Below are 21,548 nucleotides of genomic sequence, written 5' to 3'. Positions count from 1 at the left end.
CGTTGGGATGTGATGCTAGAGGTCGTCTGAACTTCATAGACTGTTCTAGCTGCTGTCCCTATAAGCAGTATAATACACACATCACAAATCATTGTTTCTCAAATTTTTCTCTCATGTGAATAATGAAAGCGGCATCCCAAAATTATCCATGTCAAGGTATTCCTCAAACAATATTCGGGTATTTTGGTCGTATTTTGTCTGCAATGCCCAGGCCTACGTAGTCCTCGACGTGGCGCGCTTCAGTCTTCTCCGCTTTCTCATTTTGGCTCCGGCTCTCAAGCCCCGGGTTGTTCTCTGAGGCAAGTTGCCTCCCAACTACTCCGCTTTAACGTTGCGTTTTGACACGGTGCCAACCGCTAGAGACGCCAATTTAACATGCAGCGCCTCCTGCGCGATGCCCCTACTTTAAAATCAGCTCGCCCCTCTGGTAGTTGGGATATAAATAAATAAAATATAGCAAGGAAAGGCAGATTACTATTTTTTCAGATATGGGTTCTCTGTAGCCTGCAGCAGGACTGACAGATGTACTGTTTGCAGACAGACGGGTGTAAATATTAAAAAAAAAAAAAATTAGTATTAATAAGAGGCAAGCAAGGCAGTGGAGTTTTGGGTCTGCTGGAACTCCATGGGAGGTGAGATGTTTTCTGAGGAAGGAGAGCACGGGGTTTCAGGGGGATAGAAATGCAATTACCTCACGTCTGTCTGCCAGTCGGGGCTTCAATGCCCACAGGGCCTCAGGAAGTGAGTGAACTGTGGCTCCAACTCCAACAGTCGATGCACAGACTCACTCAAGCTGCTTTCACACATTAACTCCGGACAATGAGTTGCCCTTGCACACCGAGGACGTCCGTGTCAGGCGCGTTTACACCGACTGGAAATACTGCGTTTGGTTTAGGCGAGGGGGGCGGAGCCTGGGCGGTGCGTGCAGGAGGTAATGGCGCTGCAGAGTTTTACGGCGCACCCAAAGATGGCGGAGCAGGCTTATCAGCGATCGTGATTTATTTTGCCTCGATACTCTTACTATTACGTAGGCGCAATATAAACGTATATTATCTTCTTCTTCTTCTTCTTTGTCCTCGTATGTTATGGGTGTAAATCACACTTCTTCACCCTCTGCGAGTGGCCGTGTTGATGACGTCTCTGCATCGACACGCCCACTCACTTGCTGTGAATTTTCCGGACAATCACCTGCTGTGTTCACACATACCCCTGAATTGGACATTAGGCAGACGTTGTACTAGGGTGCCCACTGGGTAAAGTCAGGTTAATGTCCGCGTTCACACACACAGCTCCTCCGGGTATTTGCAGTGCATGTGTGAAAGCAGCTTCAGTGTTACACACCCAACAGATGCCGCCCACTGCAGTATATTACAGAGGAAGAATGGAAGGAGGACTTAATCGTTTGAATATTAAAGTGTTATATTTTATTCATTTACATGTCCTCATGCATTTTCTTTACTGGAACCAAGCCAGTCACATGACAGAATTAATTGAGTCGGTATAGAAACTAATCCTGCCGCCGACAGCGGTGGCCTCGATAGCGGTGGCCTTGCGGTCAGGATTAGCACAGTGTACACTGAAGTTTGTTTGGCTCCCTCCCTCCTCATCCCCAGCCCCTCGCCCGGTAGGTATTTGTGCCTGTTCAAAGCAGGGTCTCGGCTTTGGCGGGCGCAGACGTTGTTTGCTTCGGGCTGTTTGTGACCCAGTGTCTATTCTCCTCTTAACAGCTGTTTGTTTATCTTAAATGTATTCATTTCGCATATTAATGTGACGCCCCTGCGTTTGTGGACGTACACTCTGCAGCAGTCGCTGAAAGTTGTTGCGCGGCGCGGCGTGCATCGTTTCGATACAATTAGACAACGTAGCGCGGGATCCAAAAATGGCGGCCGCTGTAACGCGCGTTGCCCTCGTTGCGCTTCCGTTTCAAAGGAAACATTTTTTAGACAATGGTCTGCGATCGGCGGATGAACAGAATGAGGCAATTAAATCGGGTGCGGTCATGGAAACAACAGTCTGCGTAGGGTCCAAAGCAGCCTATGATTTCGGACAGCGGGAGCGCTGTTTGTGTTGCGAACACAAGGGGGGGGGCCCGATTGGCGGCGTCCGCCATGCCCGCGCCCGCTGGTGGTGGGGGGTGCGGGGTGGTCCACTTCAGAGCCGGCTAATTACCTGAGCTCTTTTAGTTCGCAGGGCAGTGCCGCTTGAGAAGAGAAGCCTCCCGTCTTGTTTTCTCTCCACCTCCTTCCCTCTCTCTCTCTCTCTCTCTCTGTCTCCCTCTCTCTTTTTGTTGCCATGTATGCCCCTTCCCCCAACCCCTCCTGTGCATGGCTTTCATTTGAATTCATGTCACACAAAAGTCCCACTATGTACTCTGTAGCATCCCCAGGATAATTGGGTTGAAAGCTTCCTCTCCTTCACCATCCCCCCTTCCCTTGGTCGAAATAAATAAATAAGAAGACAAAAGCTGTGTGGCTCCGTGGAGAGAGGGAGGGAGGGCGAGAGAGAGCGAGGGCGAGAGAGAGAGAGAGAGAGAGAGAGAGCGAGGGCGAGAGAGAGAGCGGGAGAGGGAGAGGGAGAGAGAGTCCAAGATGAGAGCAGCCTGGAGCACAGGGACCTGTTATCCCCTCTATAATCCAGAGCCCCTCTCCATCTCGTCCCTGTGCCACGACAAATTTGCATAAGGACCTGTGGTACTGCCCTTAATTTAGCCCTGCTCAAACATTTTCCAACAAGCCGGCACTTTCATTTTTTATCCACCTGAGGGTCCATGCCCCCCCCCCCCCCCCCCGCCAGCACCACCACCACCACCGCCACGGCACGGTTGGACACACCGTCGAAACCACAAATTCCCAAGGTGGTATTCCACGGATTTGTATTTATTGCAGATCAAATGTAAAGCGGTATGTCTGAGCCCACTCTTGTGCTGGAATCGCCCCCGTTTTGTGACTTTAAACTGCATGTGAGATTCAGTGTCTGGCTCCAGTCCGGAGCGGACCCTTCCCCAATTATTACCCACAATTCAGCAGATATGAAAGATATGCAACCGTTTTCCAATTAAATTAAGTACAACCGTCACAAACGAATTGAGATATTGAATTTCTGTATCGCATTGAATTGGTCCTGTGAAATCTCTTCTGTAACGCACGTCGGATGGTATAATGACAAGATGGTGGTAATTCTCATTACGTATAAAGTGTCATATTGTAGATATGGAATCGTATCAGGAGCCATTTTGTGAGGTGCTGCCCAATATCCATCCCTAAAACATATACATATTTATATTGTGTGTGTGCGTGGGTGTGTGTGTGGGTGGGTGGGCGTATGTGGGGGTGTGTGAGTGTGTGTGTGGGTGCCTGTGCTTGTTTACATGTGTTAAGTTGCCCTGTGACAGCCCTCCCTGCTTGATAATGGCGTTGTGGTGTACGACTGTTCCATTATGCAGGGTGAGAGGCTATCTCTGTAATGAAAGGCCTACCTAAGGGTGATTAGATACAAGCCAGCAGTTGTTTGGAAGACCACCCACTGGTTGTGCATGTGCGCGTGCGCGCGTGTGTGTGTGTGTGTGTGTGTGTGTGTGTGTGTGTGTGTGTGTGTGTCTGTGTGTGCGTGCACGGATGCACGTGCGCTCTCACATGTGAGTGACACCGAGCTTCGGGGCATTCTGTCTGTGTTTGTTCTGCTTACCTCCGTGGGGACCTCGATTAACTCCAATTAGATTCCCCTTGTGCTAGATCAGCCAGATCAAACCAAACATCTGACTTAAATAGCCCGTGTGATTAGCATGCACCGCGCGCCACACTATCCACCGCCAAATCAGCCGTCAAACTAAAGTTAGTTTGCCGTGGTCAAGATAATCAGTGGTCATTTTGATATACGGTGATATATCACAAGCTCAGCTTTGAAATCAAAATATCATGATGAGGATGAGTCTTCGCATTCATCACATTGAATTTTTTTGTCGTTTTTGAGACGGAAGCCACCCACATTTCAGACCTTGTCTGCGGAGAAACGTTCAGCAGCGTCTCCTCACCATCGTTGATGAGCGTGACAAAATGGCCGACCTTCATTTCTCGACGACGATCATTGAAGAATAAAGAAACGCTGATGTTCCTTTCAGGGCCCGGTTCTAACTGTAGGTTGACCCTCTCTCTCCCCCCGCCCAGTGCTGCGAGACGACTTCAGGCAGAACCCCACCGACGTGGTCGTGGCGGCGGGCGAGCCGGCCATCCTGGAGTGCGTCCCTCCGAGAGGCCACCCAGAGCCCACCATCTTCTGGAAAAAGGACAAAGTGCGCATCGACGACAAAGACGACAGGATCACGGTCGGTGCCGTCACGCACGTCGAGGCTCACGCTGTCCGAGGGCGGAGCTCTCTGCGAAGGATACCGGGAAACAGTTTGGGGTTTGACGACCGTTGATTATTATTCTTTTTTTTTTTTTTTCCATGACAGATTCGGGGAGGGAAGCTGATGATCTCCAACACCAGGAAGAGTGATGCCGGCATGTACATCTGCGTGGGCACCAACATGGTGGGAGAGAGAGACAGCGAGACTGCACAAGTCACCGTGTTTGGTAAGCCCCAAAAACCGGCCGCTATAACCGCCGGTTGGCCATGTGGTTGACAGTGCGTGTGGAGCGTTATTATAGGGTTGTACCAAGAGAGAGGGGACGCTATGCTATATTTACACACAAGACGTTTTTTGAAAAACAATTTATTTGTAATGCGGCTGTTGTGACCAACCAGGTGGAGGTGTTAGAACGGTCTGTGAAGTCCATTGAATTGCTGTTGCTGGGTTACAATTTTTTTTATTTGAATTGATTTGTGACTATGGTGGTATTTAATTTAAGCAGAAAATGGCTGCATAACTTCCAACTATCAATATTACAATTTTCAAATGGGAGTACAAGGGGTTTTGGGTTTTTTTTGTTTTTTTTTACCCAGCCTTCACGGCAACATTTGACTGTATCACAATATTGTGATAACAACAGTCCCATTCAATATTCAGTCTCACATCACAATATGGATATGATTTTGACATATCGCCCAGCCCTATCAAAGAGTTAAAACATGGACATATATATAAACCGGAAAAGCTCTCCCACAGACACAAGGCCTTGATGTCTTCTCTCCTCTTCTCCCTCCCCTCCGCCAGAACGCCCCACTTTCCTGCGCAGGCCCATCAACCAGGTGATCCTGGAGGATGAGACGGTGGAGTTCCGCTGCCAGGTTCAGGGAGATCCGCAGCCCAACGTGCGCTGGAGGAAAGACGACGTCGACGTCCCCCGCGGGAGGTAGGCACCGCCGCTATTTATAGGGGGGGAGGAAATTAATTTGTCCCCTTTGAATGCCTCGAAGTCTGGCTTTCTCCGAGGAGGTGTTTCTCGGCGTGACAGTGATCTGGGTCTCGTCCCAAATTATCTTATCACTAAATGGTGGAGATTAAGATTTATGGAGGGTAGATAAGATAAAGCCCCTGCAGTTGTTCTATTATAGATGGTCTCTTCTGTCATCTCTGTCATTATCCACACGAATCTATCTCCGAGCATTCTACTTGCCACCCTACCTGCATAGTGGTGTGTGTGTGTGTGTGTGTGTGTGTGTGTGTGCGGGAAAATGTGACAGTGATCGCGGCATTCAGCTACATACCAACACTGTATACTTGCCTCCCTGAGATTTACATGATACTGTGTGATTGCGTGATGTATTTTCTTTATCGTCTATATATTCATTCATTTTATTTTATTTTATTTTTGTCATTTTAGTAATTATTTTCTATTTTATTTTATTTTTTATTTTTTTTTACTTGGTCACACAAAAAGTGACAGTGATGTGTCGAGGAGCTGAGGGGAGATGGTTTTCGGTGTCAGCATCAACCCGATGCTCAGTCGTACCGCCAGGTTTCACCTGCCACTGTCTCCAGGAGGCCCCGGTCAGCCCTGCTAGGCTGTCACACATCACACGTCTCACATCCTGGCTGACCCTCCTCTCAGTCCCTGGGTCCCAGGTAGACTCAGCTCAGACAGACAGGGCAGACAGTACCGCATGTGATGACATTTAAGAAGGTGCTCTGCAGGACGCCAAACCGATAAAGAGGGGCTGTTACCGAACATAGGACCGACGCTGAAAACACAAACAGAGACAGACAAGTACATGGGCAAGACCGGCTGAGAGGAAGGAAAGATGGAAATACGTACGGATATACTGTACGTATGGATACAGACAGAAAATAAAAGAGATGTGGCTGAGATGCGAAGAGACAAGGTTTAGCTGTTGACACGACCTAAAAAGGTGTCGGTGTGCCGGTGAGTTGTTGACACGGAGCTCTGTGGATCATGGAGGATAATCCCTCCCTCCCGTAGACACAGACTCCATCGCCCTGTTTACCCTCACAGGCAGGAGACGTGACACCGACACACGCCTACAAACACACTCTTTATTCATTGCGGTGACCTTAATTTGATCCCTGACTCCATAATACCTGTGTTTTTTACCAGCACACGCCAATTCACTCTTAAACTTACCGCTAACTTTATTCGAAGCATAATTCCTCAACTTTAAATTCAGCTTCTGCCCCAATGACCTTTCATTTCGTTTTTTGGTAAACGTTTTTAAATCCCTGTTGTGAAAGCCATCCTCAATAAAATGTGCGTGTAGTAGTGAAAGATAATGCTATAAAGGCATTATGATAATACCAGAAGCAATACTACTACGACTAATAATAATAATAATAATAATAATAATAAATTATAATAATATTAATAGTTATAATAATAATAATAATAACAATAATAATAGATTAATTATAATTATTAATAATAATAATAATAATAATTATTATTATTATAGTAATGGTAATAGTAATAGTAATAAAAATATTATTATTAATAATAATAATAATAATAATAATAATAATAATAATAATAATAATAATAATAATAATATATAGTATAATAGTACTCATGGTACAAATAATACTTGTAGTAGTAATTATGGGAATAAAACCAGGTCACTGGCATGCTGGCACACTTCCAGATAGTTTTTCTCACTTCCTGTAACCAGACCGGTGCTGGCGATTCAGCGGCGGTGCACTGGTTTGGTCACCGTGACTCACCGGACAAACAGTCGTCAGCTCCTTGTCGGCGCCGGACGTTCAACGGGGCCGTAGCTCCTCTGAGCCCCGCATCAAATATGGTCACGGTGGAGCACTTTGCGTGGGTGCGAAGCTTTTAGTGTCTGATAAGGTTTGGGTGGAGCGGGTGGAGCGGGGGTGGGGGGGTGGGGGGGGCTGGGGGTGCGCCGCGCCAAACCAAACACATAAAAGTAGTTCACTCATGCTTTTGAGAGGGAGTTGGCCGGGGATGAGAGTTTGTTTTGTATACTAATTAACAGACTTGTGATTAAAGCTGGAGACGTGCGCTTCCGTGTCCTTGCTGCTGTATCAGGCTTTTCAAGCGGAGGATTCTCCTTCTCCTCCTTCTCCTCCTTCTTCTCCTTCTTCTTCTTCTTCTTCTTTTTCTTTTTTTTTTTTTTTTTTTTTTTTTTTTTTACTTGATGAAAACACTGGAAACAAAAACAGCCAGATAATTAAATGATCATTATCACAGTGTTTATAATTACAATATGAGGACTTTTGTTTTGCCACTCCTCGCTATCTTGAGCCGGATGTTTTGTTATTTTTAAGCCGAAATCACGAGCGAAAACCGAAAACAATATTCTAATTCTGACATTTTCGGCTCTGCCTTTGTTTTTTCCGCGTCGGCGCCGACGTTGCCCCACGTCGATAAGTGAAGATCCTTTTCCTCCCTTCCTCTGTTCCGCCGCAGCTATTAAACACCAAAACAGAGCCCGGGCTTGATTGACAGCGCGGGTTTACGGGGGTGGGGGTGAAAGGCGATAAACAGTTTTCGCAGAACACGCCTCTCGCGCCGCAACCGGAGGTGACATTGGCCTCGCCAGCTTCCGCGGGGATCCCCGGCGCCGCTCCCCTCCGCAGGGGAACGGAATGAAGGCTCCGGCCCCCCCCCCCCCTCTCTGCCGGCCCTTCATCTGAAAAGGTTACACCGTCCTTATTACGACGATAAGCTGAGAGACAGACTTGGTGGGAGCCGTGTCTCCTTTACCATTAAATTGCTTCTCCTTGTCTTTCTTAGCGCCATTACCCCGTATCGTTTGTGTTCGAATGTGCGCGCGTGCTTGTGTGTGTGTGTGTGCGTGCGTGTGTGTGTGTGTGTGTGTGCGTGCGTGTGTGTGTGCGTGCGTGCGCGCGCAGGGATGCACGCCGCGCCACTTTCGCGCAGGGAAGACGGGTAAGGCAGCCTCAGCTGAGTAAACAGGTCTCGAATGCGCTCGGTGGCCCCTCTGGCACATGCACTACAGCAGGCGAGGGCCCGTGCCAGGGTGGCACCGCCGTCGGCCCCCGGGGGGTGAGGAAGCGCAGACAGAACGGGGGGGTGTTTTAATTAGCCAGACAAAGAAAATGGCAGTCGATTTGAACTTGAAAGTCTGTGTAAAAATGTATTAATTAATCTCGGCTCGCAGTGGTTTTTGTTTAATTAATTACGTTATTGGAGAAAACTCCCGTTCGCACCTATCTGCTTTTTTTTGATTTCCGTCGTTGTTTGACTTGATTTTTGTTTTACCTCTCCCACCAAACTAAGGGAAACTGTCTTTGCGCCGACGTTGAGGCACTGTAAAGGCGGCGCGGCCCCCTCCTGGGAAGCTGGGGGGTGGGCAGCCAGGATGGGCGTGGTCGCAGACGTCTCCACGTCTCCAGAAGGGAGAGGTTTATCCCTAGTCCATAAATCCCGCTGAGGAGACTTGGCTGCCGTGCGCCGTCCCCCTCTGCCAACCCGCCCTGTGTGTGGCCTAAATCTGCCTCTCGCTCCTTGGTTCCTACTTTACTTTTGTTCTGCCCACCCCACCCCCCCGGTGTCTTCCTCCCAGCGTGGTCTGAGCCTCAGCCCAGCTGTATGCAGGACCTCCGTCCCTGTTGACCCCGGCAGCACCGTCAGCCAGGGAAGCCTTTCCTCCGCCTAAATCACCCTTTCTTAGAGTCTGGGGGCACTGTATGGCCGCAAGTCTTTTTTGTGCTAGTTCACAAGAGTGTGTGTGTGCGTGTGTGTGTGCGTGTTTGTGTGTGTGTGTGTGCATGTGTGTGTGTACTTATGTGTGTTTGTGTTTACCTGTGAGCCACTGAGCATAGCAAGTGTAGATTTATTTCTATTTGTGTGTGTGTGTGTGTGTGTGTGTGTGTGTGTGTGTGTGTGTGTGTGTGTGTGTGTGTGTGTGTGTGTGTGTGTGTGTGTGTGTGTGTGTGTGTGTGTGTGTGTGGGTATGGGGTAGATTTTTGTGGGGAGATTTGTGCATGTGTTTGTGTGTGTGTGTGTGTTTTGTATTGTGATATTGTGTCATATCCATGTTTGTATCGAGTATTTCACATGGTCGCATGGGTGTGTGTGTGTGTGTGTGTGTGTGTGTGTGTGTGTGTGTGTGTGTGTGTACCTATGTGTGTTTGTGTTTACCTGTGAGCATAGCAAGTATAGATTTATTTCTGTGTGTGTGTGTGTGTGTGTGTGTGTGTGTGTGTGTGTGTGTGTGTGTGTGTGTGTGTGTGTGTGTGTGTGTGTGTGTGTGTGTGTGTGTGTGTGTGTCTGTGGGTGGGTTTGGGGTCGATTTTTGTGGGGAGATTTGTGCATATGTTTGTGTGTTTGTGTGTGTGTGTGTGTGTTTGCATGGATATTGCGTCATATCCATGTTTGTATCGAGTATTTCACATGGTCGCATGGGTGTGTGTGTGTGTGTGTGTGTGTGTGTGTGTGTGTGTGTGTGTGTGTGTGTGTGTGTGTGTGTGTGTGTGTGTGTGTGTGCGCGCGCATGTGTGTGTGTGTACTTATGTGTGTTTGTGTTTACCTGTGAACCACTGAGCATTTCAAGTGTAAATTTATTTCTGTGTGTGTATGTGTGTGTGTGTGTGTGTCTGTGTGTGTATGTGTGTGTGTGTGTGTGTGTCTGTGTGTGTGTGCGTGCATGCGCGTGTGTGTGTGTGTGTGTGTGCGTGTGTGTCTACTTATGTGTGTCTGTGTGTTTGTGAGCCACCGAGCATACGAGTGTCGATTTATTTCAACACACACACACACGCTGTGCATTTGTGCGTATGTGTGTGTGTGCGCGCGTGCGTACGTACGTGCGTGTGTGTGTGTGTGTGTGTGTGTGTGTGTGTGTGTGTGTGTGTGTGTGTGTGTGTGTGTGTGTGTGTGTGTGTGTGTGTGATGGAGAGGTGCGCGGGCCACGCTGTATGAGAGAGCTGTTAAAGCCGCCGTGACAGCAGCCGTCCTGTTCTGCTGACCGTCCAGTTTCAGTAATTTCTCACCTCCGCAACTCAGCAGAATAAAAAGACGGCGGGCTGCACTTCCTGTCTCTATTACTTCCACTGATATATAAGCAGATACATCTGGTATTCATGAGCACGGCTGGGGACCTGAGAGTCCTGGTGGTGGTGGTGCTTGGGTGGGTGGGGGCGGGGGGTGGTGGTGGTGGTGGGGAGGGGGGGTTCTTTTTTCTGCGTCCATATTGTAGAGGGGTTTGAATTTCTACGCACATGCGCTCTCGCACCAGTGTGAGTGTGAAGGCGGTCGGTGTGTTCTTTGTTCCTCGCACAAACACTTGAAAAGTGCAACACACACACACGCGCGCGCACACCCATGCATTCGCAGGCCTACCCAGACACTCGGACGTGTACGTACACATTAGCCGTACACAAGCACGCGTGCGCGCGGAGACTTCTCGGGATCTGTCAGTGAGCTGAACTTTGCTGTTCCATGGGGGTTTTTTTTGTTTTGTTTTTTTTGACTTTTTATTTCTGGTTCTATCTCCAACATCTCCCAGTAGAGCCGTGGCGTCTGCTTCAAACCGCAATGACTAAATCGAGTCTCCGCCGCTGTCACGGTTACTATGGCACTCTGGCTGGAAAACAAAAGTTACTCAGTCAAATCAGGGGCAGATTTAGCATCAGGCTGCCCACCAAACCCCCGACCAAACCATGAAGCGTTGAAAAGACGCCAAGCTGATCTTTGATCAGCGAGTGGCTCTGCCCGAGCTTCTACTCAGACGTGGAAGGGAAGTCCTTGGCTGTTGTTGGAGCAATAAAAGAGGTCGGCTGAAGGAAACGCTGTACAGCCCAAAAAGACGGCGTTGCTTAGTGCGGGGCTTCTCAACGTGGGGTCTGGGGACCCCCCGGGGATCCCAGGGTCCCAGCAAAACCATTACTGGTTAAAACGTCGCCATTATTTAATTTACAAGACGTGAGCGCCCTTAGAGAATGAACAATAATGACTTTTTAAAAAATGTTTATTCTAGATAGATAGATAGATAAATGGATAGATAGATAGATGGATGGATAGATAGATAGATAGATAGATAGATAGATAGATGGATGGATAGATAGATAGATAGATAGATAGATAGATAGATAGATAGATAGATAGATAGATAGATAGATAGATAGATAGATAGATAGATAGATAGATAGATAGATAGATAGCTAAGGTTGAGCATCACTGGCGTAGAGCTTGTATGTTGGGAACGCCTTCCATGCTCAGCCTACTAATGTTGGATAAAAGCTGTCTGGGGGACCCGGGGCAGGGGCCGTTGCAGGGGGCCCCTCAGAGGGAGGATGAGAGGCGACGGATGTTAATTGATTTCCTCCTCGGGTCGACAAAGCCCGGACAGGTAGACTCCAGCTCTGTTTGATGCGGCGTGGGGGAGGGGGGGCGCAGTGGCACGCAGATGTAGGAAGACGGGACGGAGCTGTCAGAACCAAACCAGGGTCGGAGCACTCAACCCAGGCGGGGATAAAAAAAAACAAAATGCCTGAATGGCTCCTCTATCTCCGAGTCCGACCCATTTAGCTCTCGACCGGCACGGGCACAAACGCCCAACCGCACCCGCAGAGTTCAGCGGGTGAGGTAGATAAGATCTCCTCGGGTTGAGCCACTTTTTCGAGAAACGTACACAGTCACCGGCGCCGCCCAGAGACAGGACAGGCAGGCACAGTGTGCGCCGCGGCGCTCGCCTCGGGGCGTGGCGGCCCTGGCGGAGGCTTTTCTTTATATGACACAGGTTCCGCGCCGTGGCTCGCCGACGGCCCTGCCGAGGACCGCCGAGGACCTTCGGCGTGTACCTGTGCGGTTTTTTTTTATGTGCTTTTTTTTTTAGGGGGTTGGATAAAAGTTTTATGCGTTGGTGCCCTGCCTCCTGCACCAAAACACATCAAGTTAACGGCCCGGAAAGAAAAAACATTGCTTTGTCTATTGCCATGTGCCCGCATTCAAATCACTCCACACCCCTGCACTTCACAGGGTATGCAGTATACTTGCATATCCGTGTGTGTGTGGGTGTGTGTGTGTGTGTGGGTGTGTGTGTGTGTGTGTGTGTGTTTGTGTGTGTGTGTGCCTCCAGTAGAAATGGAGGGAGAGGCCGGCAGAGCGATCTTGGCTCTCCTCTCCTTTCCGCAGCCCTTCCATATTACATGTGTAATTACATTCCTCCTCTAATGGAGAACAGAGCTGCACCCTGAGCCAGCTACAAGAAAAGAGCTACTGTTCCCTCGCTCCATGTATTTATGTGCGTGTGTGGCCACAACTGCCCCTTTAACCCGCAGTATTTTCCACTCATCTTGTCATCTAAGCCGATTCCAAATAAGATGTTGATTACAGATTGATTGGGCCTCATGTTTCCCCAGCCGACCCCCCCCCCCTTTTTTGGGGGGGGGTGGGGGGGGTGGAGGGGAGGGGGGGGGGGGTGGAGGGGAGGGTGGGGTGGGGGTACAATGCTTGTGTTGTCTTGCCGAGGCGCAGCGGCTGAGATGCCGCCGTGTGGGAACCTGTCAGGAGGCGTGTCACCAGTCCCACCACTTATTATAACGGCTGTCTATTGCCCTTCACTGTGCGCCCTGGAGCCTCACCTTCCTCCGTCACCCTCCCGAATGCCTCCGCCTTCTATACCTTCCTCCGTCACCCTCCCGAATGCCTCCGCCCTCTATACCTTCCTCTGTCACCCTCCTGAATGCCTCCGCCCTCTATACCTTCCTCAGTCACCTTCCTGAATGCTTCCGCCCTCTATACCTTCCTCCGTCACCCTCCCGAATGCCTCGGCCTTCTATACCTTCCTCCGTCACGCTCCCGAATGACTCGGCCTTCTATACCTTCCTCCGTCACTCCCCCTTAATGCCTCGGCCCTCTATACCTTCCTCAGTCACCCTCCTGAATGCCTCCGACTTCTATACCTTCCGCCGTCACCCTCCTAAATGCCTCCACCCTCTATACCTTTCTCAGTCACCCTTCTGAATGCCTCCACCCTCTATACCTTCCTCAGTCACCCTCCTGAATGCCTCCACCCTCTATACCTTCCTCAGTCACCCTCCTAAATGCTTCCACCCTCTATACCTTCCTTAGTCACCCTCCTGAATGCCTCCACCCTCTATACCTTCCTCAGTCACCCTCCTGAATGCCTCCGACTTCTATACCTTCCGCCGTCACCCTCCTAAATGCCTCCACCCTCTATACCTTTCTCAGTCACCCTTCTGAATGCCTCCACCCTCTATACCTTCCTCAGTCACCCTCCTGAATGCCTCCACCCTCTATACCTTCCTCAGTCACCCTCCTAAATGCTTCCACCGTCTATACCTTCCTTAGTCACCCTCCTGAATGCCTCCACCCTCTATACCTTCCTCAGTCACCCTCCTGAATGCCTCCGACTTCTATACCTTCCGCCGTCACCCTCCTAAATGCCTCCACCCTCTATACCTTTCTCAGTCACCCTTCTGAATGCCTCCACCCTCTATACCTTCCTCAGTCACCCTCCTGAATGCCTCCACCCTCTATACCTTCCTCAGTCACCCTCCTAAATGCTTCCACCGTCTATACCTTCCTTAGTCACCCTCCTGAATGCCTCCACCCTCTATACCTTCCTCAGTCACCCTCCTGAATGCCTCCGACTTCTATACCTTTCTCAGTCACCCTTCTGAATGCCTCCACCCTCTATACCTTCCTCAGTCACCCTCCTGAATGCCTCCGACTTCTATACCTTCCGCTGTCACCCTCCTAAATGCCTCCACCCTCTATACCTTCCTCATTCACCCTCCTGAATGCCTCCGCCCTCTATACCTCCACTGTCCGCCGTTCATCCCGGGGGGTGATGGCGTTCTGTAGCAGGCTTAGGGTAGCATGATGCTCCCTCCATGAGCTTGTTTGTCTTTTTACCCCCATCAGATGAGGGGTTTGGTGAGGGGCTTGGTGAGGGGTTTGGTGAGGGGCTTGGTGAGGGGCTTGGTGAGGGGCTTGGTGAGGGGCTTGGTGAGGGGTTTGGTGAGGGGTTTGCTGTCCTCGCATTGAAAAAGCCCCTCGCTCGCTGAAAAAACAATAAGAGCTTTATTCCCCTCCGCTGCCTTTTACCTGAACTGTACAGTTCATCCCCACTCTGCGGAACAAAGGGCTTAGTCATGACTCAGTCAAATAATCATTATGGCTCTTTAAGTGCCCGTGTGGAGAGGTGGAACTGGCAGTCATAGCTGAGGAATGCGTCTTCAATAAAGCAGCCTTTGAACGCCGGCTCAGGAAATGTCATCGCGGGCGGAGTGGGCGCAGGGAGAGACGGGACGGATTAGTTCTGCAGCTGCTGATGGCGGGCAGCCATCGGTGCACCTGACGGCGGAGCGGCGGGTGTCGATTCCCGCGCCGCGGGCGAGGGGCGGAACCCCGGCGTCCCGTCGCCGCGCCGCACACCCGCGGCTGCAGGCGTCCCGGGGAGGCGGAGGGAGTCCGAGAAAGCAGCAGCTGTAAGCGCCGAGAAACGCAATCCTCTTCAACACCGTCTGCAAGTTTGCGCCGGTTGCCGGTTGCTCTGTGTTGTTAATGGTGGCACTGCCGGTGGCGTTTCACAGCGGTTGATCCAAGTCATTTGTTGTGTCGAGCCGTAGCCGAGTACGGTCTCCATCCGTCCCTCCCATCTATCTGGTCATCCCCGGCCCACCGAGCGTGTTCCTTCTCCCTGTGAGTGACAGATTGCGGACGGTGGATGGTTGTCAGGCTGTCAAACTGCAGTTGCTCCGGCCCGAACCCCCTCCGTCGCGGCGCCCCCCCACCCCCACACCACTTACACACCGTGGTGCCGGCATCCCCTCCAATTACAGTCGGAAACAACAAACCACACCATCCCCGTCAGCTGCCGCGCAACTCCTTCCACGCGCTCGCAAGCACCCGCGCCCACACACGCGCGCAGACTGGTACGTGCGCAAATGTGTCAGACAAGCAGACGCGCGGCCGCGATGTGTCTCTCGCACGACGCACGCGGGCAACCAGAGACACTCGGAGGCTGATATTTGACGCCTGCTATCGAGCGAAAAGAGGTAGAAGGACATTTTCAAAAAAAAAATGCGCTTTGTATCCAAATCAATCACCGTGATCTGCGCACGGCAGTCGGGGGCGTTGTGTTCTCCAAAATATGCATCGCGTTTGTACGCCGCGTGCGCGCGCACACACAGTCACACACACACACACACACACACACGGCATGAATATTGAAGTGGTTTTGGAGGTTACAGCTGGAAGCACACCTCTCTCTGTACTGCCTGGCACTGCTGAATAATTGATGCTCCTTCCTTCCAATCTCCAGTTGTCAAAATGAACAGTTCTTTTTTCCGAGCGAGTGCAGTTTAGCCCCGCTGCCGCGCGTCTCAAGACTTCTGCCAAATACTTCAACAGCCGTGCCGGGAAAAGGGAGGCGGGCTCCTTGCTAATTGGGAATCCTTTTTTTTTTTTTGTTTTGTCTTTAATTGAAACCCGGGGCATCAGGCACCCGCCGCAATACGAAGGTAATGACGCCGCCGTGCGGCCCCTGTTTTCTTTTCCTTTTTTTTTTTTTGTCGACAGGTACGAGATCAAGTACGACAAGGAGGACTACGTGCTGAGGGTGAAGAAGGCGTCGACGGGCGACGAGGGCACGTTCACCTGCGTGGCGGAGAACCGCGTGGGGAAGCTGGAGGCCTCGGCCACGCTCACCGTCAGAGGTAACGGGGGGCGGGGGGGCTCACGCACACCAGCACTCGCTCCAGTCACGCACAGTTGAGGTTGTTGTGCTTTTTAACGGTGCCGTGGGGTCTCTGGGGGTCCCTCCCAACACACACACACACACACACACACACACATGATCGGAGGCCCAGAATGCGCTGACTCTTACAGGAGGGACCCGGACGGTCTATGAATGTGTTTAATTATTTACACCTCGGAATTCAGCGTCCCTCAGCGTTCAGCCCCCGCTCCGGCGGTGGTCCGTCAGCCGCCCTGTCCAACCAGCCACCCGGTCAGCAAAGCCATTTCACAGTTTACTGATGCAGCCAGCCGTCGGAGACCCCCAGACCCCCACCCCGCCTGTGCGCGAGCTTTGCAGGGGTTAATCGAAACATTCTCGCCGTGATATTCCGGCTCTCCCCCCCTTCTGCCCCGTTAAGTCGGAGCCCCCTCCGGAACGCCTATGCGCCGCATGGCGGTTCCGCGGTGGAAGGCAAAAAACCCCCACGCTGCCTCACGCACGTAGATGAGAGGGTTCCCACCCCGCCAACCCAGCGGTGGGGCTTCACCGACGTCGTTGTGCCACCCGGGGGGGGGGGGGCCACTGGCATCGGCCCGCGCGTCCAAGACAGGGCCTGAGAGTCGGAGGCGGTGAAACCGTCAATTAAACCGGTTGATATTTACTTTATGCCGAGAAAAAAAAATGCGTTGCCCCGAACACGACATGTCATTCATTCTGACTTTGATTTATTTTGTCTTACTTTCTGTTCATTTTGTTCCTCTTTTGATCCTTTTGTCTTTTTTTTTTTGTTGTGTTTGTCTGTATGTATTTTTTTTGTTTTGTTTTCCGTGCTTGTGTCTGGTATCCACTCTCCATTAATGTGTCTCCAGCTCGCCCTGTAGGTAAGTACTCATCCTAATGCTCTGATTCCATCCTGCATGCGCTCCCCATACACACCCCTGCATCTGACTGCCTGACCGTACATGATGCTGAGAGCCCACCGCGGTTGTCCCCCGCTGTACACGGACCTGCTAAACTTTCGAAGCCATCTGTGGGGATTTGGCCCTGGAACACAGAGCCGGGATGTGTGTCTCTTGGACGGACTTCTCTCGGTCCGAGCCCCCCGGATTGAGAGGGGGGGGGGGATCTCATTAAGTTCTCCTGCGGATTCTGAAAAAAGCCCCCGAGCCAGAGCAACTCGATACACTCTAAAGTGTCGGAGCTTTGCAAGGAGGGACGTTGCGGAGAGAGAAGTGGAAAGGCATGGAGGAGAGGCCGTGGGTGCGATAAGATGTGTGTGTGTGTGTGTGTGTGTGTGTGTGTGTGTGTGTGTGTGTGTGTGTGTGTGTGTGCGTGTGCATGTGCGTGTGCGTGCGTGTGTGTCGGGACGTGCTTGACTGGCAGAAGAAGCCCAGACGGTGCCTCGGCAGCAGGACCCGGGTTGCCAAAACAGCCGCGGCGGCACCGCAAACTGTCAACTTCCAAGAAGATGGCCGAAAATTACACATTCAGCCAGCCTGTTGGGAAGAGACAGTAATTGCTATAGGTGTCTGAATAAAATATGATTGAATATGGGAAATAATGGGTCAGAGAAATACTTAGATGTCTGTCAATCTGCCCGTCGCCTCGAGTTTTGTGCCGAGCTCCCTTCAACCGGCAGCAGATGTCGTCGGTCATGAATTAAATATGGGTGGGGGTCTGATGGTGCGTTTCTATGGGAGTGGGACAGGAAGGGACTTCTCACATGTCATTAGAGGAACCTCTGAATAAAAAGTGTGAGTGCGCCCTGAGCCACGCTGCAGGACCGTCACACGACCACTTCCTCTTGATCAGTCTGGATGTTTGATCCCGGGCCTTCCTGTGTCGGGTATTTTCCTTAGAATTCCTGTAATCCCACAAGCTCATTCTGCGGGCACACTTTTCCCTGTGCAAATACAATTTTATTGTTTTCAGATTGTAAAAAAAAAAAAAAAGTCGATTTTCATATGAAACAAGTTCCAAAGGTAGAGTGGGACAAGTGAATGTGGATTATAAGTCATGAGGACTTGACAGGATCCCATCTCTCCAGGATCCTGCTGCAGAAAGCACAACGAGCTCAAACCATGCAGCCCGTCGAGCAAATACTATATTCAAGTTGAAATCAATAAAAAATATGAAATTGGACAGCTGGCGTCCATACCGCTATATATACAGTATATATATATATATATATATAAATAAAATAAAAAAATAAGGGAGTGTATAAAATATGAATTATACATTATGAAGCATTCCCAACGTCTTAGGAGCTTCCTTTGAATATTTCAAGCAAAAGCCTTTGTTTGTGCTGCAGGAAAAAGAGACACGGTGTGAGGACAGTGTTATATACCAACCACACGTTGGACACACAGTGTGTGTGTGTGTGTGTGTGTGTGTGTGTGAGTGTGTGTGTGTGTGTGTGTGTGTCTGTGTGTGTCTGTGTGTGTGTGTGTGTGTGTCTGTGTTTGGGGGAGTAGAGAAAATGAGAGGAGACTTTGCCAGACTATGATTTAGTAGCCCCGTATCAGGCCTAACATTGTGGGAGCCACAAGATATCCAAGCCGCAGCGGGCCAAACGGGAAGGCAGTAAATCTGTTGCCATCTGTAGTTTTCCCAACTGTGTGTATCTTTGACAAATACACACTCCCGAAAAAGGGATTACACGGTGAAATCGGCCAAATGGGAAGAGTTTTCCGTACTGCTACCAGCTGGCTTGTGAAGTGCGGGGACTTAGACGGGAATCAAAGGAAACAGCGAGGGTGCGAGGTGTCGCTTTGCAACAATTCTGATTGTTTTTGATTCATCTAAAAAAAATCTATATTTAAAATGATGTGTTTGTATGTTCATGGAAAAAAAACAAAAACTGATTTGAAGAAATATAGAATTTTTTTTTAAGCTTCGTCTAATTCATCTCAAGGTTATAGCCCTGACTCGTCGGTGTCAAGTTTGTTTCCTTTTTTTTTCTCTCCTTTCGAGCAGCTTTCTTTTGTGGTTTCAGTGTCTTGTGGTGATAAATCAATCCTCCATCAGCCGTGGCACTGGGTTCCAGTTTACCGTCAGAATAAACTCCCGCGGCTCCTGCGGTGATTTTTTTAACACAGATCAGGGGTCGATTTTGGGATAGCTAGAGATCTGGCCCCTCGAACGAGACGCCTCGGAGGGGATTTTACGGTCCCGTCCGGATATCCACTGTTTGTCTAAAGTGTCTTTTCGGTGAAAATGGAGATTGATTATCGAGACGCCGGGGTCCTCCCCCAAATTTTTTATTTTTTTTAAATAAATAAATAAATAAAAAACCCTCCTCGACGAAGGCGGCGGTCAAGAAAATCAATCAAACGACGAGGCGCTTCTGAACGCTCTGGATTCTGCGGCTCGGCGTCCAGCGGTCCATCGGCGCTGGCGTGATGATGTGGAGGATCCAGAGGAAGGCCGCGGTGAGGAGTGGGAGCTGGAGGTGCCGGGGAGGTGTCGTGGGACGGCGTCTCTCGCCGGATCGGGGAGCGAGGAGCTCGTATCAAAGCCGATAAGACCCTTCCCCCGCTGTGCGTGAACCGGGGCGGTCGAGGCGTCTCGCTCGTCCCCGGACGCACGTGGAGGGTGCGACGGCAGGCGTCTTTCAGGATGCTCTACTGTTGATGAATAGGGTTTTTTGGGGTTTTTCTTTTTTTGCACACTCGTCAGGCCTTGATTATGAGGTTTTTGTTTGGATTAAGGTGGATTTATAGAAGGTGTTTATACCATGAGTGCCCCGAAGGCTCCAGTTATCAACAGTATTTATTCCATAAATAATTCAAACATGGAATTGTTATGCTTGACAGTGAATTTGTAATCTGGACTGATTCGTGGTGAATACTGGTTTCGTATTTTTGTTTTTATTTGGTTTTGTCAATAACGATCCGCAGTCTCGCCGGTCGCCGACGCTCGCAGCGGCTCCAAGGCCTTGGGCTAGCTTTAGACCTGTTTTTTTTTCCCCACTTCCCAATTTGTATTACATCTTACTAATACACACACACACACACACACACACACAAAAACGGGCAGACAGCAACAACAAAATCTATCTCACCGGGGCATGGCCGTGCCGCCGCGTGGCGTCAAACCTGCAGTTTGTGGCAACGTGACCACCCCCCCCCCCCTTCTCCCCCTTTGTGAATGTAGATGTGAGCTGTCATTCATTCAGCCTCAGCATTCATCTGAATGAATGGCAACCTGGTTACCATGGCAATGAAAGTCATGACAGTCCTTGGTGATTTTCCCTCTCTGCAGATCCATTATGTAGTGCCAGATGGATGATGCCGCATGGAACCGATCCGCAGCGCGCGCCCTACGCGCGCCTGTTTGTGCCCGTTTTGTATTTCTTCTCTTTTCCTCACGTGGTACCGTGTTTCGTGTCCCGCTTGAAAAAACAGCCCCGACCCAAACCGCGGTGACCTCTAACCCCCACCTGCCACCGCATTGTTGTCTCTCTCTCTCTCTACTTTTGACCCCAGCCGCACCGCAGTTCGTCATCCGACCGAGGGACCAGATCGTGGCGCAGGGCCGCACCGCCGCCTTCCCCTGCGAGACCAAGGGGAACCCTCAGCCCGCCGTCTTCTGGCAGAAGGAGGGGAGCCAGGTAAGACCCCAACGAGCCGCCCCCCCTCCGACGGTCGTTTCATATTGCGCCGACATCCCGTCGGTACCGAGCCCGCGGCGGTCCCCTGCAACCCCGATACGGGGGGATCCCGCACGTCCTCCGAACCGATAACTCATTCAAATACCTGAGACGCCGCACAATGCTCAACAACAGTGCCAATTAGGAGCCTGTAGGGGCTTGTAGATTAGCGCCAGATATGATTCAGGAGCGCCTGAGTTTCAGAAAAGCACGTACGCACCAACACACACACACACACACACCCACACACACACACACACACACAGGTGGAGTACGTAGTTGCATGTTCCCACAGACAAGGTGTTTAATGAAATACAAACGCATACCAACACGTCGCCTTTCATATGCAACGGACCGTGCGTGACTCAGGGCCGCGCGGCGTGAACTTGTTTGCGGCGTTCCCCGTCGCCGCGCTGTGATTAAAGATGAGGCCTTTGAGTGTGACGTCTTTACAAATAGTTTTGCACGCAACAGATGCGCTCCCTCGCCGTCTCGGCACTTGTCTCTGTCTGCGTGTTTATCGATGGTCGTCATTATTTTCTGCTTCACCCGCTCTGACTTAAATAAGATATGACGGTATTTGTTAAGAGAACAAATTAAAGCTGTAATTAAGTACAGTAATTAGGCGAGAGAAAGGCCTTTCTGTCACACTCAAGGATAATGAAGTGGACATTTATCATGCACTGTAGGTGGGCAGGGCCTAATTAAAATAAAACGCCATAACTTGTTGAATTAACGTCATTAGGCGGAATTGAATCTGGCTAATGTCGTGTTTTTTTCCTCGTTTGAGGATTGAAGGAGAAAGAGCCAT

At 50.4% G+C, this 21,548-nt stretch overlaps 1 protein-coding gene across 1 annotated transcript in view; it reads left to right on the top strand.

Moving 5' to 3' along the window:
• Positions 1–21,548, top strand: part of robo2 (roundabout, axon guidance receptor, homolog 2) — a gene marked incomplete at its 5' end in the record, with an annotated part of 178,623 nt that overhangs the window by 111,124 nt on the left and 45,951 nt on the right. Inside the window, 6 exons of the mRNA XM_080006547.1 lie at positions 4,164–4,321; positions 4,451–4,571; positions 5,153–5,291; positions 15,927–16,063; positions 16,956–16,967; positions 20,574–20,698. Of these exons, the coding sequence (XP_079862673.1) occupies positions 4,164–4,321; positions 4,451–4,571; positions 5,153–5,291; positions 15,927–16,063; positions 16,956–16,967; positions 20,574–20,698 (692 nt within the window). The remainder of the gene's footprint in view (positions 1–4,163; positions 4,322–4,450; positions 4,572–5,152; positions 5,292–15,926; positions 16,064–16,955; positions 16,968–20,573; positions 20,699–21,548) is intronic.

Source organism: Zeus faber (genome assembly GCF_960531495.2).
Source record: "Zeus faber genome assembly, chromosome: 9".
NCBI classification, from domain to species: Eukaryota; Metazoa; Chordata; class Actinopteri; order Zeiformes; family Zeidae; genus Zeus; species Zeus faber.
Note: the sequence above shows the minus strand (reverse complement) of the source record. Positions and strands in the feature narration are given on the sequence as shown.